Source organism: Euwallacea fornicatus, chromosome 23 (genome assembly GCF_040115645.1).
Source record: "Euwallacea fornicatus isolate EFF26 chromosome 23, ASM4011564v1, whole genome shotgun sequence".
Classification (NCBI taxonomy): Eukaryota; Metazoa; Arthropoda; class Insecta; order Coleoptera; family Curculionidae; genus Euwallacea; species Euwallacea fornicatus.
This window is the reverse complement of record NC_089563.1, coordinates 623,738-640,347: the sequence shown is the minus strand read 5'-3', so window position 1 is coordinate 640,347 and position 16,610 is coordinate 623,738. Positions and strand designations below refer to the sequence as shown.

Genomic DNA, 16,610 nt, shown 5'->3' with positions numbered 1-16,610 from the left:
GAAATGATGATGGGGAAGGAATTCGACTTATCCCGTTTTGTTTTGATGTTTTATTTTTATTTAGATAATTTCTTTAGTTTCTTATGGTCAAGTATACAGCAGCCCTATAAAACAAGTTCAGGATAAGTCAAACCAAATACATTAATATATGTCTTGACACTAAAAAGCAGAACCGCAGGATTTGAACCAACTTTTCGAGCTGATCCTGAAAAATTTTAATTTTGCGTCTCTGACGTCTGCATTTTTAGTAGAAATCGATTGGATTTGTTTCGGTTTTGGTTGGTTTATATATCTGATGAATGGAACACGTTCTTGGTTTGGTTTAAGTGAAGGTATAACCAATCATCTGCAGATGAGCTATTGTTTAAAAGTATTGCTCGTTTGCAGTTGTTCTTCAGTCTTATTGAAATTTGCAAGGACATTTCTGTTTTTCTAATTCCAAAAAGTAATTGTATTCGTATTGTACTCACTTCTGCGTAAACGGCACATTCCAATTGTAAACTTTAGTAATTTTTAAGGAGTTTCGATGTCGGAATAAGAGCTAATATTGCTTCTTTATGAGTTTTTGTAAGGAAAGTGCTTCATTATTATTTTTTCCAGATCCAATTATGTAGTTACGAGTCATCTCTTATACTTCTAATGTAACAGAGATTCAGAAGATTAATTTTGCTCGTTAGTAACTCAAATAATCCTTATTTGGGTAAATACAAATTTCCGATTTTCCTCTTTACTCAAATTCGAGTTTTTTTTTTTTTAATTTAAATGGATATCTAAATTATATCCAAATAAAGCAATAGCACAGACTTATATACTACTTATATCGCCGAAAAGCCGGAAGCAAGAGGCAAATAATTGACAAATTGCATCGAAAATAAACACAGATTAGCATTAACGGTGACATCCTGACCGACAAATTAAGCTTTGTAGAGTAATTTAACTAATAAAGAAGGAAGTTGCCCCCTGCTAATTCGCTAATTCATTTTTGCGTTGTCAATGCTGCTTGGTAGGCTTTGTGGTCACAGATTTAGATTTATCGTATGTACAAGGTGGTTTAATAACATTTAAGAAATTTCTAAATATTTAAGTATGCTGTAAATTGAAGAGGGTGACTATTCAAATGGGCAGGAATATAACCGTGTTACTGTAATTTGTTCCAGGCATCGAGACCAAATTAAAACGTTTTTTAGTATAATTTATTTATAATTTATATCATACAGAAGTAATCTAAAGCGTAATATCATTTGTTCTGGAAAAGGAACATCTTTAATGCTATATGTACAATTTTGTTCATACAGCAGGATTGATAACTGTCATGTAACCTGAAACAAGAAAACTAAATTATTAAGTTGGAATTTTCCGAATTACGTCGTAGACTTCGGGCTAGTTGGGGTTAGCTGAGATTCAATTTTGATGCACAATTCGACTCAACCTTAAGTGATCTTCATTTCGATATTGTAAGCCTGAACATATACCTAAGAGTAAGATGTTAAGAAGCTTATTAATTATCGATTGAATAGTATCTAATTACTACAACTTGACCTAGTTAAATATATACAGGGTCTGTCAAATATATGGAGCAGTGGCAAGAACTTTTAAAATAATTTCTCTATAAAAAAACATTTCAAGTAAAAATTACAAGGCTAATTTGTTCTCACTTTTTGATGACCTTAGACTTTTTTTTTGCTCCATAACATGCCAACGAAGTCCAACTTCCGTTGTTTAAATGTGACGCTCTATTTCTGACTTGTTTTATGGAATGTACACTTTTTTGTGCATAGAGACATATCAACTTTAATTTGAATTAGATAAGAAAAGTTAAAAAACATTATTTTATTACAAAATTACATTCAATGAGAGAAGCAAAATAAGGAATTACTGCTTACGATAATTAATTATAATTTAATGTTCAAAGCATTTGCTCAAAATATCTCCGTCGTTATCCAAACACGACGATACGAACTCTTAAGTCGTTTACGTTATTTCTCTAATTTTTATAAACTTAAACTTTTAATTGATCCCAAAGGAAAAAGTCGAAGGGATTTAAATCACATGATCAGGCTTGCCATTCTATTTCACTAAGAAGAAAATTGGAATTTCCGGAATGCTTTTTAATTGATGTTTAAAATATACACAGTGCGTTTTTGTTATTTTGCTTTTCTGATCGAGTTTAATTTTTTCTAATAAAATATTGAAAATAATTTTTTCTCGGCTTTTTTTCTTCACCCTCTAATAAAATTTGACATGTATTTATACGCAAATAAGTGCAGATTCCATAAAATAAGTCAGAAATAGAGAGTCACATTTGAAAAATAAAAGTAGATCTTCGTTGGATTTTTATGGGGCAACTAAACAAATTCAAGGTTATTAAAAAATGATAACAAATTAGCCCTGTAAATTCTACTTGAATAATTTTTTGATAGAAAAGTTGTTTAAAAAGTCGTTGCCGTTATTTCATATATATGACGGACCTTGTATACTTTTAAAGCAATTTAATTCTTTTTCAATAGCACCTTCAACCAACTATGGTTAGTAATTACATTAATCTGCCCAATCCTTTTAAAAAGTTCTTAGTTACGCATTTTATTAAATTGGTTATTTGTTTTGTCCATAAATTGCTGGCTTCAATGAACCAAATCATTTTAATTAAAAAATTAAGAAAACTAAACCGAGACTGATAATTAAAGAATAAAAAATATATAAATACCTGCAAATTGTCCTTTTCTTCTACGATTGTGCTAATTGTAGTGATGGATATGGTCACGTGGCTATCGACAGATGTATTGTCCTGCTTCCTCTGCTTATTGGCGATTTGAGCTTTTTTGTTGTTGATTTTCTTAATTTTCTGCGATTGAAAAATTATCCGGAAATAGTAGCAAGGTAAAACCACGCATTTTCCATCAGGCTCTTCTGCATCTATGAAAACACCTTTCGCCACAATAGAGTTGGAGCATCCAAGTAAAATGAGAGAGACTGAGGACACCACCAGTGTAATCCAGCAGCTTAGAGCCATGTTGTCTGGAAGTAAATGTTTATTTGTTAGACTATTTTAATGCGGATGAATTAAAAGGAGCAATAAGCCGACAACAATTCAGAGGCGACTCTAACTAGTTTAGAGATTTTTTCATAGTACAAAATTTTCGAACTGTTGGTTTCAATGGTACATTTACGTGGATTATACTCAGTTTCAGATAATTTTAGCTCAGAATTTCAGAATGAAAATTAAACCAAACTTAGCCCAATCTGTTGATTTTTTTTCCAAAAATTCGATATAAAAGTTTAATTTCATTTACTCCTTAGCCTTTTTAAAATGACTTTTTTATATATTAAACCTATGTTTTTTCCAAAGATAAATCACTCGAGTTTATATTTAATCTCAGTTAATTTTTCACTGAAAAGACGATCAGGCTAAGCTCTAGTAATTCGACACGATTCTAGTTTTTTTTTAATAGAATTGAACACACCTGGTAAAAAATAAATATCAAGAGAATTCCATATGCCCCTCCAAACATTGACCGTTCCAAGCAATGCAAATATGACGAAAGAGTCTGCAAAGAGCAGTCTTGAAGCTCCTGAAAGCTTGTTGCAGATACTTCTAACCAAAGGTTGGAGAAGGTAGACTGCAGCTATGATTGCATATCCTAAAACCTAAAAAAGGACGGTAATGTTTTACAGATTTGTTAAAAAAACATAAAAAAATTATCAAGGGAAACTTTACATTTACATACCACCAAATATCCGTGAAATTTACTTAATTTGTGCAATTCTTGTAGCAGGAATATTTCCTTTTCCCCAATTAAAGCCAAGGTGAAGTATTGACAAAGCTTTGCTAATTACATTCTGATCAACTAAACTGCATTCCTATTTATTACTGGTGGTTACACAAGTAGGTTGCGATAATGATCAATGAATAAATCATACACTATACCATTATTCTCCGGTGGTTTCAATGAGTACGAAGTTTTCTTAATCTTTCTTCGCATATGCTAATTTACTTCCAAAATAGACAATTTTAGGTGAATTTCAGTCTGAGTCTGTCTCGGAAAATTGGCAAATTGTCGCGTGTCCGGCTATTAAATTATCCAACAATTTAATGGAAGGCCAAAACAATTGTTGCAAATATGGTAAATAAAAAAAATTGCCTCATTTTTCGGGGATTTGTGGAGTAAATTATAGTCATTGAGCCCTATAATTGAAGGTTTCATTCATGAGGCAGTTATGACCTATACAGGGTATCCGGAAAGACCATGCTATAAATTCTAGGCGTTATAGAGAACGTTAAAATATTGTTAGTAGTTATAAAAAAATTCCCAGCGGCCTTCGTTACAAAGTTATTTTCTTTCAGAGGAATGAGTTGAAAAAAAAAATTTTGCTATATTTTCGAAGAATTATCATGGTAACAATGAAAGTGCAGTGTTTACATAACTTATAGCATGTTTATATTCATATGTAAAGAGATATTTTATATGTCATCTTTATATAGGGGAAGTCAAGGTCTCTCATTTAAAGTAATTAATTTTTTTAGTGAGTTATGATATCAGGATATTTTCCACAGGTAATTTTTCATAATTGTTCTACAAAAAAGGGGATACTTTGCTTTAATCGATGGATTGCATCGTTTTTGAGAAAATCATGTTTTGTTATGACCATGTACTATGCATGCTAATAGTTAAATAATAGTTTGTTATAAAAATGGTATTACGTTACAGTTAAAGTTATTAAAAATGCTCAGCATGAGCACCTTGGTCTGCAATATATTTTCGAAAGTTCTTTAAACATTTCTTTTGTACTCGAAATAACACGGGGTGATGGCTTTTAATGAAGTCAGTTGCCTTGAGAATACGATTTAACGACTCATCTTACTTTAACAGTGAATAATTTGGTAACGAAGGTCGCTAGGAATTTTTTTAATATGAATTACTAACATTATTTTAGCATTCTCCATAACGCCTAGAATTCATGACATAACGTCTCCGACCACCCTGTATATGAAGAGTTTCCGGTGAGCTAAGGCTTAGTCGGAGTAAGCTTTTTGGAGCTTCCTCTTGCATACAGGTATCTACATAATATCATAAATGCAGTGTACGAAAAAGTACTCATTGCTTGAGTTAAATATCGTCATTAATCCGAGACGCGATGTCATGTGCAAATGATTGAGTTTGATATGGTAACGAGGTAAGAAACATCACTATACAGGGTGTCCTACGATAGAGTTTACAGTAAATATCTCACAACCCTGTAGGAATTAACAAAAGATTTTAATGGAAGTATGTACGATTGTGTGGGTGATAAAAACTGAATTGATAAATAAATATACAGGGTGGCGCATAAAGCTATAGCGAAAGAACTTTTTTTAAGTGGCACATCCTGTACACTGTTGTATATTTGGGCTCTTAGTCGAGATCTAGGCATATTTGATATAGCATATGCTACACTTAATATCAAGAGATTGTGAAGTGCATTTTTGTTGAGTATTCAAAAAAATTCATTTACACACTTATAAAAAAATAAGATCCAGTTAGACAATAAATATTCATTATCACAATACGAAAGCGGTATTTAAAAAATATGTTCAAATTGTTCTCCTTGAGATCTTAATCGTGCTTCAAATCGTCGAAGTAGTTCTCTAGTATAAGCTTTTCGTATCATATCGAGTGTACGATACTGCATACATAACTGCACGGCAAGTCTCTCTAATGTGCTCTTTTATGATTTCAAAATTAACTCGAAAAGCCTGATAAACAAAAAAAATCTAGAGGGGCTGAGTTCGGCTTTCTTTACTTATAAAGTAATTAATCCTATCCAATAGGTGATGAGAAGGACTTCTTCAAAAGTTTGATTTTTTAAAAAATTATTAATAATTTTAGAAACTCTTAATTTTAAATTTTGAATTTAGCATATGCTATATTAAATACTTCTAGATTTCGACTAGGGACTCAAATATGACAAAATATACTCAGTGTATCATTTAAAATATTCCAATTTTCCTTCGTCATAATCTTATGCGCCACTCTGTATATTTTATTATCACTTCAATTTGAAGCTTCAATATAAATCTACATATTTCTATTAAAATTTTTTAAAATTTTCTACAGGGTTGTGAGGTATTTGCTGTAAATTCTATTGCAGGACACCCTATATAGGGTGTCCGAAAATTAACGTCGGACTATTTTGGAAGATTGTTCTAGAGATTAAAATAACAAAAAAAATTATAATGAACATACCCCAAAGTTACTTCTTAAAGGACTAGAACCCTTTAAATGAGGAAATCTGAGAAAAAAATTGTGTAAATAATTGCTGATTTTAATCGTGATGCCCTGTATGTGTGCTGTATTTGACACCCCTAACTAAATATGTAATTATTAACACAAAAAAGTTTTCCCATTACAAAGTATTGAAGTGTACCGTATTTCATAATTTTAGCGGAAACTCTTTCGAAAAAAATATTTTCAGAGTTCTCCCCTTAAGGGGTTTGAGCCCTTTTTAAAAGCAACGTTTGAACTATGTTTACAAGAACTTTAAAAAAATTATTTATAAAATTACCTTCTAAAGAATTTCAACGTTATTTCCGGACACCCTGTAGATTGAGAGAAAGATTAGTGAATGTGTTTTATTTTTTAAGTAATTGTTTCTCGTTATGAAGTGATAAGTCATACTTACTCACCAAACTCCCGTGGGCTGATGCATATGAGTCATCTGGAAAGAGAAATATGTCTAACATGTGCCATAATCCTCTCCATACGAAGACCACCAACACGCCCACAATGAAAACAGAGAATAGACAATCGAGCAGAAAGAGTGAGAATTGTTCTGTGACCTGAAAGCAAAATTTAAGAGTTTTACATTTCACAGAGGTACAATCGAAAATTTTTAGATTTTAGATTTTTTCACTTTGTCTCATCTAAAACCAAAAGGGTCACGTGCGTTTTCTATGGAAGACGAAAAGCTTAATGGCTCCAAACATTTTTGTAATTTTTTGCCATTTGAAAATTTTTCAAAAATATCAGTTGACGCATGCGTTCTTAAAAGTCGTTAAATTGTTAATGATATCTATAATTTCTTTGTTAATTTTTGAATGAGTGTTTTTATGAGCTGCCACTAATAAATCTTTGCGGCTTTAGTTAAAACAATTATTACTGTTCCATTTATGTTTCAAAACGATAATCCTAAATAATTAATTATTTTATTGATTCTAGGCAATATGGTGGTTTGTGCAAAAGAATCTTGGAAGAGCCAGTTTCGATGAATGAATAAAGATTATTTATGTTTATCAATATTAAAAATAAAAGTCATAATTAAATGGATATCTAAATCATGCCAATAAAAAACGGTTAAAAATACGATTCCGGAAATGTGTTGTTTCTTTGTTAGTAAAGCATAATCAACATAATGGGAATTATTAACTCGGACAAACATGCAAAGAATTATGAAAATTTAGATTGTTTTAGTCACAGAAATTATGTTGCTTAACCAGGTATAAGACGTCGATAAGAATTTTACATTTTTTGAGTTTTTGCTTTGGAAGCTTATGGACATTATTTCAGAGTAACTTTTCTCCTACTTTATCCATCAATGTTTGGATGAGCTTTCACAGATTGGTTTGAATTCAGTTTTACACATAGAAAAAGAGAGCAGATTTTGCGTAGTTTACATTTTAGTGTTTACTATGGACTGACCTACATAGTAAATCGTTTTAAAAATGTTAAGAAAATATATTCTTTTGTATTTCTATATTGCAAAATTTTCCCTTGCGTTGAATTCATGACAATGCAGATTAATAGTTAATGGTTTATTAAACTGTTTTGAGACTTGTGAAACCGCGTAGCTTTAGCTTTTCAAAATTTAGTAAATTTATGGGTGAAAACAGGCAATAAAATTGTGATCAAATGATTTTGATATAGGATTTACTATTTAATTGATTATTGCATAATTAATTAATTATTCGCCTCATTTGAGGACTTAGCTGAGGTATAAAGAGTAGAAGTGATGAATTCTGATGTATGATGATGTCATATATATCTGACTAAAAATAATCGAAAGGAAATATATTTGAAGATTTGGAATCTCTTAACAAAGCATCCTCGAATAGCGCAAACATCAAGGTCTCAAGATTTTTATTTTGATGTTCAGTAATTCGATATAAGTTGGTTTAGTACTGAATAATTTGGATGGTTAATAAAAATGATTAAAAGAAAATTAACAATTTTAACTTTAGTCTGTGAAAGGACGATTTAAGCGAAGTTATTTTTAATTATTAAAGTAGTTAAAGAGCGGAAAATCTTTGAGGAGGCTTCACGACTTGTGTGCTTGTGTCCTCGATGAGAGATTTTTCTCCCGGTATTAAGAGAAAATATGAGATTCTTGGTTATGGTTAGGTGAAATATCGCAGTGTCCATTTGGTATTGTTTATTCACATTAGCACTTACAGTCAAAAGATATTTAACACAACAGTTAATCCAATCATGATCTGACCAACAATATGACTACTCCTTTAAAGGGAAATTTTAAGGTTTCAAATAAAGGATAATGTCAGTATCTGAGGTAAGTTCAGGGTTTATTTTCTCTTCATATGGAAGATATTATGAAACTTTTTGTGATTACAACCGAGTCATTCAAGGTTTTAATGGATAATTCTATTTGGATGCCCGAATACTTAAAAAAATTATTTATTACCACACAGTAAATTAATACAATTTACTTAGTTCGTGCTTTACTAAATGTACGTATATCTCTTTTATTTATATTTATTTCAAAATCAAAATCGAGTTAAATGTTAATTATGATTTTACAACAAATTCTGGAGTGACATTGGCTCCATTGGGAAATAGATAGTTAATTTCTAACACAGGCCTGTGCTATTGTCTATTTCACACAACTTTCTATTTCATATTATTGTCCAATTTATTTTTCCACCCGATAACCATGTTGGAATTTCGCCGTAAATGATTCACGTGTCTTACCTATAAAGAAATGTTATAAATTTTGGTATTTCCTATAACTGCATACGTCTTGGCATTCAGACCCATTACAATGTCCCTGTGGTTCTGGACGAATTATTATGCCATGAATGATGTTCTGATGCAATGAAAATCATATCGTTCTTAATGAGTAGTTGAAAATGATTGAAAAATTTTGGTTTTATTTGAAGTTATTTTGGGAGTATTTTAATATAGAGTTTCCTAAACAGCAAAGATAATAGCGACGACGTATAATTTCTGAAAATATCGTGCTATTATCAGGTCGATTCATAGATCAATGGGTGCCATAAAAGCAATTAGCGAAAATTCATGTATTTCGAACGTGTTGGGCAGTGTTGTAAATGTTGCGAATTTTGTGGTCACATTTTAAATCTAAATAAAATAAAATAAGACGAAATAAATAAATTTAAACTAAAAAACTGTAACTTCAGAAAATATGATTATTAATACGTAATTATAATATCAAAACGTGAGAACGACTACTCAGACGTTCTATAAACTATGACGCCAAGGGTAAATTTCATGGCTCAATCATCAAAGGGCATTTCACGAAATTTTTACTTTATTACTGTTAGGGACTTTAAGTTTTTGGTTTTTTGTTTGTTGTTGTTAATTTTGTTTTTTGTTATGTATTTGTATTTTATCCCTTAAGTTACGCCCATGTATGGCGATACTTATTCTGAGAATACCATCTGGGTGCCAGACCACATGGTTCATCAGGCCAAAACTAAGGGTACGTTTTGGCTGGGGAATATGCTACTAGTCAAAGGAAGTTTTCTCGGTTGGGGACTATTGCCATGATGGGCAATTTCTTGGGCCTGCAATATTCCCAGAAAAGCGACTAGTATAGATATTCCCTATATGGCCGCGATTTATGGGATCCGGCGTAGCCATAACCCGTAAGGGTTCTTGGTGGTGGTGCGCCCCTGGTTGGAATTCCTCGGGTTTAGTACTTAAGGGATAATCGAAGTAATTTTTTCTCTTTTTTTTTCTTCTCTTCGTGTGGAAGCTGCGTCAGTGTCGGGATGTGATCGAAATCATAGTGTGTAACCCGCCCAATTAAGCATTCTCCCTCTTCCTACTTAGACCAAAACTCTTTCATTATTTGATATAAGTGCAAATTAAATACAGTCCATTATATATAAACCAAATTGGCGTTTTCGTGGTTTCATTTATCGAAGGAACCCCTTAACAATTACATTATGAAATATTAGGGTTCAGCAATAGTATTGATTCAGGAGAGCTCGTGTAAATATCAGTAAAATATTTAAGATTTGTTGTTCAAAATTTTTGTTCTCTAGAAATTGCGCAATTTAGGTTCAAGCAATTAAAGAAGGTTCTCTTTGATTGTTGAGGTTGTATGTCTCAAAAGTGGTTAAATGGCAGAAATGTATTTTCACAGTTGTTAACTAAAAGGGGGGAATTTATGTCTTAACTAAAAAATCAGCTTCAGAGCAGTTACCCAGCTACGGGTCAAATTAGTAATGTGTTGTTAACATCAGTCCCTATAAGCACAGAACGGGGAGCAGTTTGGTTATGAGGCACGAAGATACAATATGGAACGAAGATAAAATTGATCTGGTAGTAATAGACAATTTCAAAATCAAAGGAAATATATTTAATGTTATTGCAAATTTTTACGACATTGCAGTTATTTTGCATTGGAAAGTAAGAATTTTAAAAGCCTTTTAGTGCCAACGACGTAATTATATCAACAGAGCCAAATCAAGGGAAATTGTAGTATTATTTGGATTTAATTATTTTATTAACATCTCCAAACTAGAATAGATGAATATCAAGAGAATTCATATATAGAGTTTATTTTTTAAGTTCTCGTTAAGCCAAATTCCTCTGTGGGCTTCTGAGATATTCACGGTGAAAATTTAGTATCAGTTTTCAGTTACTTTTTGCCCTACGTGAACTTTTGAGGAGTTAGATGTCAAATGTTGTTCAAGATACCGAGTCGGAAGATTAAATTTCTATTTGTAAGAATTCTTACAATGATATATATATATATATATATATATGTGAGTATTAATACGAACAGTTTTAAATATCAAACTTAAAATATTTTATTTTGGGTTCATTAGACAAATCAAATCAAGAAGTTTACTATACAGGCTTACATTTGTGACGAAAATCTGACCTCTACATACAAAGTGTTTATTAAATACTTGTGCAAACTTCAAAGAGAGAATTTTTGACTATATGTAAGATAAAAAGTTCATATGAATATGGGTGCGTATGGGCTTGGTTCTTTAGATTAAAATTTTTTTGCTTGGTATTTTGATTATATTTTTGTTTAATAATGTTGCACCTGGATTTAAATAACCATAACTTTAGTATTTGTCGCTGAAAGCATCCTTTTTGAAAAAAAAACGGATTTAATCTTAAGCTTGGAAGCTTGGAAGTTCGTAAGTTGAATAACTGAGAATTGTTGAAAAATAAGAGCAAAAATATGTCTTTTATTGATTATATTACGATGTGACAAGCTTAGATCACTTAAAAGATTAACACTAGACTACTTTTGCGAATAAGCGAATAAGTTAATAACATTTAAAATAATTGCTGAAAATGACTGCCGCCTACTGCAATACATGCATCAATTGGCCTTAACATTGATCGACGAATTCTTTCGAATATATGAGTATCTGCTGTCTGATTAATAATGGCACACGATTCAAATATCCTGTTTTCTAGAACTCGTTTATTTTGGACTGAAGTTTTCTGAACCAGTGACTTCAAGTGGCCTCATAGAAATAATCCAAAGGACTCAAATCTGGTGATCTGGGAGGCCAGACTTTGGTCCCGCTCTTTCTATCCAACGGTTAAAGTAATTCTCATCCAGAATTGAGAATTCGCGAAGTTTAATTTTTGTCTAATATTCAGTAATTTGGTGAAAGTAATTTATGAAGTGATGGTTTAACATGGTACATGACGCTAAATAATGTATTTTGGTGTTTTTTTTTAATTCTTAGAGATTCAACTTACAAGTTTCCAAAGCAGGTTTAACTTTAAACCCATTTTGTGGCGTTCTCTAAAGGTAAACAAAAAAACGAAGTAAATATTTGAATTTCTCATCACTAGCACTCCCGGGATTTAGAATTCCATCAAACTGACATGTTATTGAACAAAAATATAAACACAATACCAAACAATTTTTTTTAAGTCCTGTATATCAAGAACTAAGCCGAAACGAAATCATGTTCGTACGAATTTTTTCTCTTAAAATTAGTCAAAGATTCACTTCTTAAAGTTTCTACAACTATTTAATAAACACCCTGTATAGCTTTTCAATGGTTGAATTTTAACTATTGGTAACATATATATTTTCAATTTGTCAAATTCTATCTACAAGCATACGGATTAGTCAAAGATTGAATTTGAAACGAGTTTTTCAACTTACTGCTGTAATTCGAAACATCGTCAAAATTTCGAAATATCCCTCCGGTGCGTCGTTCATTATGACACAAGGAGGTGAAGATGTGTTCCTCACCGCCCTCATGGCAATAAGAGCCACTAATCCTATAACAGTGGTGACCATTAAACTCTTGAAATCCTCTTGAGTTTGTATGGTCAGAAGATCCCACGGTCCTCTCCAACCGTTGACACATACGAACCCGAAACACATCGTATATGTTCGACTTACTATGTAAAACCAAATTCGGTTTTTGTCCGGATGGAAGTTTTTATCCAACACTTTCTGGAAAAGAATGAAAAACAAGTGTCCGCCGAGGCCTATGGCTGTGGATATCGCGGCACTATGTAATTTGTGTTCGGGCAGTACGTAAACGTCCATTAAATTCCAGACACTCCTCCAGTAAGTTACGACACAAGGTCCGACAACTAACGCGGAAAAGAGTAAGTCCAAGACCGTAATGAGAGTATAATAGGTGGTACCATTGCCTTGGAAAGTGTCAGGTAACCCGGCGATACTGCCTCGCATTTTGACTCGCGCTTTGCTAGTACTATTCGCAATATGTTTGCATTGTTTCTGCAAGAGGTACAATTCGGGTTTGTAATTTGCTCAAAGCAATTGGTTTGAGTACTGGATACATTTTATTAGTGGAGACAAATGAAGCCGGCACCGTACCGCTCAACCGGTGGGGAACCGGTCACGTGACTTATTTATTAAATTTACAATGGTACCTCGTTTGCTGAACTTGTGCGAGGGATTGAATGAACTAAGTATCTCAATCGTAATTAACCGATTAGTACCTAGTTTGTATAGAAGATTTATGGACTTTACGGGAATTATGAAATAAGCTGTTGTGTCACCCTATCCAAAGTGAAAATATTTTTATTGTTAGGTAGGTACCTTTTTCTAGAATCGTAAATAACTCCTCGAAAATTTTGTTTTCGTTTTCGTTTTCTACGAAAAAAATCACTGGTTGGGGAATAAGACTAGTTGATGGTAAATTTTGACTTAACATCTCAAAACTTAAAGCAAAACCTTCAAAAAATCTTAAATTTTAATATCCTGGATCTGAAGGCTCAATGAATTTGCGACATCATGCTTACATCATTTTATTTTTATTGAAGCAATCGACTCTAAAAATACAGGATGTTTTCTGACTAGCGGAAGATACTTTTAAGGATGATTATATAGGCTATTTCTAACAACAAATTTGAATAAAGTTTCGATTTTCAATGGTTTTAGAAACATTTAGGTTTTATTTGTAATAACGTTGTTAGATGTTTTTCTCTCTCAACAGTTGGTGTTCAATATATTTTTGAAAATGAAAATTTTGAAAAAATTCATCAGAATTTTCGAAAGAAGTTTCTAAAAATAGCACACGTATGGTGGCAAGTAGATCTAGCATTCCTCATACTACACTACATAGAATATTCCAGTCAGATGATCACCACCCTTCCGATAAACATAGTGTTCGCAGTTTCCGTTACTATATTAATATCTTTCCTTTTACGGTTGATGTTTGGTTAGGATTAATAGGAAACTATTTATTTGAGCCATACTTTATTCACAATACAATGAAGGTTGATTTCCATTTTTTAGGACTGGAGCTTAACCCTTCCCTGGAAAATATACTTCATTAGTAAGATAGCGAGGTGTTTCAATTGGTGGGTGTCGAGCTCGTAGTTGTAGGCAGGTGACTATGCAAGTGATTATTATCCACGATAAACCTAAAAAAAATATGACAAGTTTTTCACACTGAAAAGTTATATTTTGGTATATTTTCTTTCATTTCTCAATTCTGTACCTACCAATCATTTTTTGCATATTGGTATTCATAAGATCATAAATACAGCAACGCTTAAATAGAGAAGGCTTTCGGCTTTTTTTGCAATAACGTTTTAATTAACCATGTAGTTCTCGACATGCCACTCATGTTTTTGAATAAAACCTTTCCCAAACTTCATAATGAGGTTACCGTGATTCGTATATATATGACCAAATGGTCTGCAAGAGTCGAAAGAATAATCTGAACAGAAGTGCGTGCCATAACTCCAGAAATGGTTGAAAACTTGCAAAGAAAGTTTATTGATAGCCATGTCTAGCTTTAAATGACAAACATTTTCAGCATTTCATTGGATTTGTTATTCTCTTTTTTTCATATGAATCAGTCCTTTTCGAGATAACTGAAGTTTTGACAAGAAGTCCGAAACCGTCTTTCTTAATTATGCACATGATACGGTCTTACTCATTGATGTGTTCAATCGTAAATGTCCCGAGACGTGTTGGATTTAGGTATAGGACATGGTACATGAAACATGCTTATGGTTTCGTGTAGATTTTGAAAAAAAAATGTTTCTATTTGAAAAAATTAAGTTGATGGTCGTAACTCGTTTATGGGCCAATCTATATACAGGGTGGTCCTCCGGGAAGTGTCTCGATCAATTGCGGGAAAACCATAATTTGGAAAGAATCTGAAAATGGCGGGAACATACCTAAGTCGTTGGGGGACACGCGTTAAAAATATTTTCAAGATGGCGGCACTTCCGGCTATACAGAAAATAGATGTCGACTCGCTTATTTTAAACGGAACGCCCTATATTGTATTTGCATTTTTGGACTCTACGATGAATTCTGAACGCCTTTTATAACAAACGTTTTACGCTTATTGTTAACCGTTCTAGAGATATTTACATTTAAAGATGAAATTTGACAGTTGCAGTCATTGATTCATGTTATTATGAAAAGAGAAAGTTATATCGCTGCAATTTTTTGACGAATTGCTAATAAAACATAACTTGCAGTAAAACTCGCGAAATAACATACAGGGTGGTCATAAACAATTCTTAAAGTCGACAATCATAAATCATTAAAAACTTGTGTTTTGTAAATAGGAAATCCAATTTTTCTTTACGCCATCGAGTTAACCTCGAAAAATAACTGTCACTTTGTGTTTTAATACTTATATATTTAATATCAACCGTTTCGATCTTTCATTATTGTATGATAAATTTAGTCCTGCCATAATTAATAATTTAAAAAAATATATTAAATTAAAAATTTGATAAAAAATTGTTTACTAAAAAAAAATTGACAAACTGTCAAAAGTTGAAAAACGTTTCCATAGAAACTTTATCACCGACCATTGGTTTTCCATAGTCTATACCGCTTGTGGTATCAAATCTATCAAAGAATTATAGTATGAAGTAACATTTCTTTGAAAAAAATCGAAAGGAGGACCACCCTGTATGTATAACGGGGCCTTATTTCGAGGTCAACAAAAAGCACCTTTTTAACTTAGAAAACCATGCTTTTTCAATTAATGTAGTCAAAATGTGAGATAAGTTACAAGCAAAAAAGATATGACCCAAAATTCCCTAAGCCGGCCCTGTTTAACACACCTCTAAAAAGATTTTTAAATTTAGTTTGAATTTTCTAATTTACCATAAAAATCTGAGTTAACAGTCAAAATTTCATGACTTCATCCCAAACCGTTTCGACTATATCGATAAAAAAACATCATTAGGGTTCACTTTTTAAAAGGGTCTAGCTCCCTTAGGGTCCATTTGCCGACCTATGTTTACATGAGGTTTTCTGCCTATTTTTTGTCGTACAGTCACCCCTCGAAACATTTACTTCTAATTTTCGGACACCTTGTATAAATTTGCCATCAAAAAACTTCATAAAAAATAAAAATAGATGGATTTTAGCGTTTTTCCAAACAATACACTGTTGAATTTTAAATGAATTTAAATATTACTTCTGCGGCTTACTGTGTAATGTGGGAATACTCGCCAACCTTTTCACTGAAAATGGATTACTTAGAAAGAATTAGCAAAATAATATAAGGCTGATAACTGGTTACTAATTATCTTACAACCAGATATATGAGTTATTCTTGGCCATAACGAGAACTACATTTCTGGAAATATATTTGTTTTTTAGTGTCGATTCTTGGTTACTTGAAGGGTTTATATTCGGTTTATTGCTAATCTAGGGTTTGGACGGAGGATTTGCTTGGAAATAATAGACACGAGTCATTAATTTTATATTAAATTTGTAGGAGTACAAAACCAGGTCATAATTCAGTTGACCATCAACATTTTATTAAATTTATGTATCCGTTCTTTCCATTTCACAATGCCGCGTCACCATCCTTAAAGACATTATGTTAAGATAATTAGAGTGATGATCCTCTGGGTATCTGGTGCCGGGATGTG

The 16,610-nt window shown here is 32.2% G+C and overlaps 1 protein-coding gene across 1 annotated transcript; it reads right to left on the bottom strand.

The window, feature by feature from the left end:
- Positions 1-1,175: 1,175 nt before the first annotated feature.
- On the bottom strand, positions 1,176-13,045 carry LOC136346460 (uncharacterized). Its single transcript, XM_066295634.1, has 5 exons — positions 12,382-13,045; positions 6,662-6,814; positions 3,462-3,645; positions 2,705-3,015; positions 1,176-1,319 (listed from the first exon to the last, which is right to left on the bottom strand). The coding sequence occupies exons 1-5, from the start codon at positions 12,919-12,921 to the stop codon at positions 1,311-1,313; spliced, it is 1,197 nt and encodes a 398-aa protein (XP_066151731.1). The 5' UTR covers positions 12,922-13,045; the 3' UTR covers positions 1,176-1,310.
- Positions 13,046-16,610: the final 3,565 nt, after the last annotated feature.

Excerpts from the sequence above, each read along its gene's own strand:
- LOC136346460 (XM_066295634.1), bottom strand. The coding sequence starts at position 12,921 with ATGCGAGGCAGTATCGCCGGGTTACCTGACACTTTCCAAGGCAATGGT. Across the intron at positions 3,646-6,661 it reads CATCAGCCCACGGGAGTTTG|GTTTTAGGATATGCAATCAT; the intron begins GTGAGTAAGTAT and ends GTCCTTTTTTAG. Across the intron at positions 3,016-3,461 it reads TGATATTTATTTTTTACCAG|ACAACATGGCTCTAAGCTGC; the intron begins GTGTGTTCAATT and ends ATTTACTTCCAG.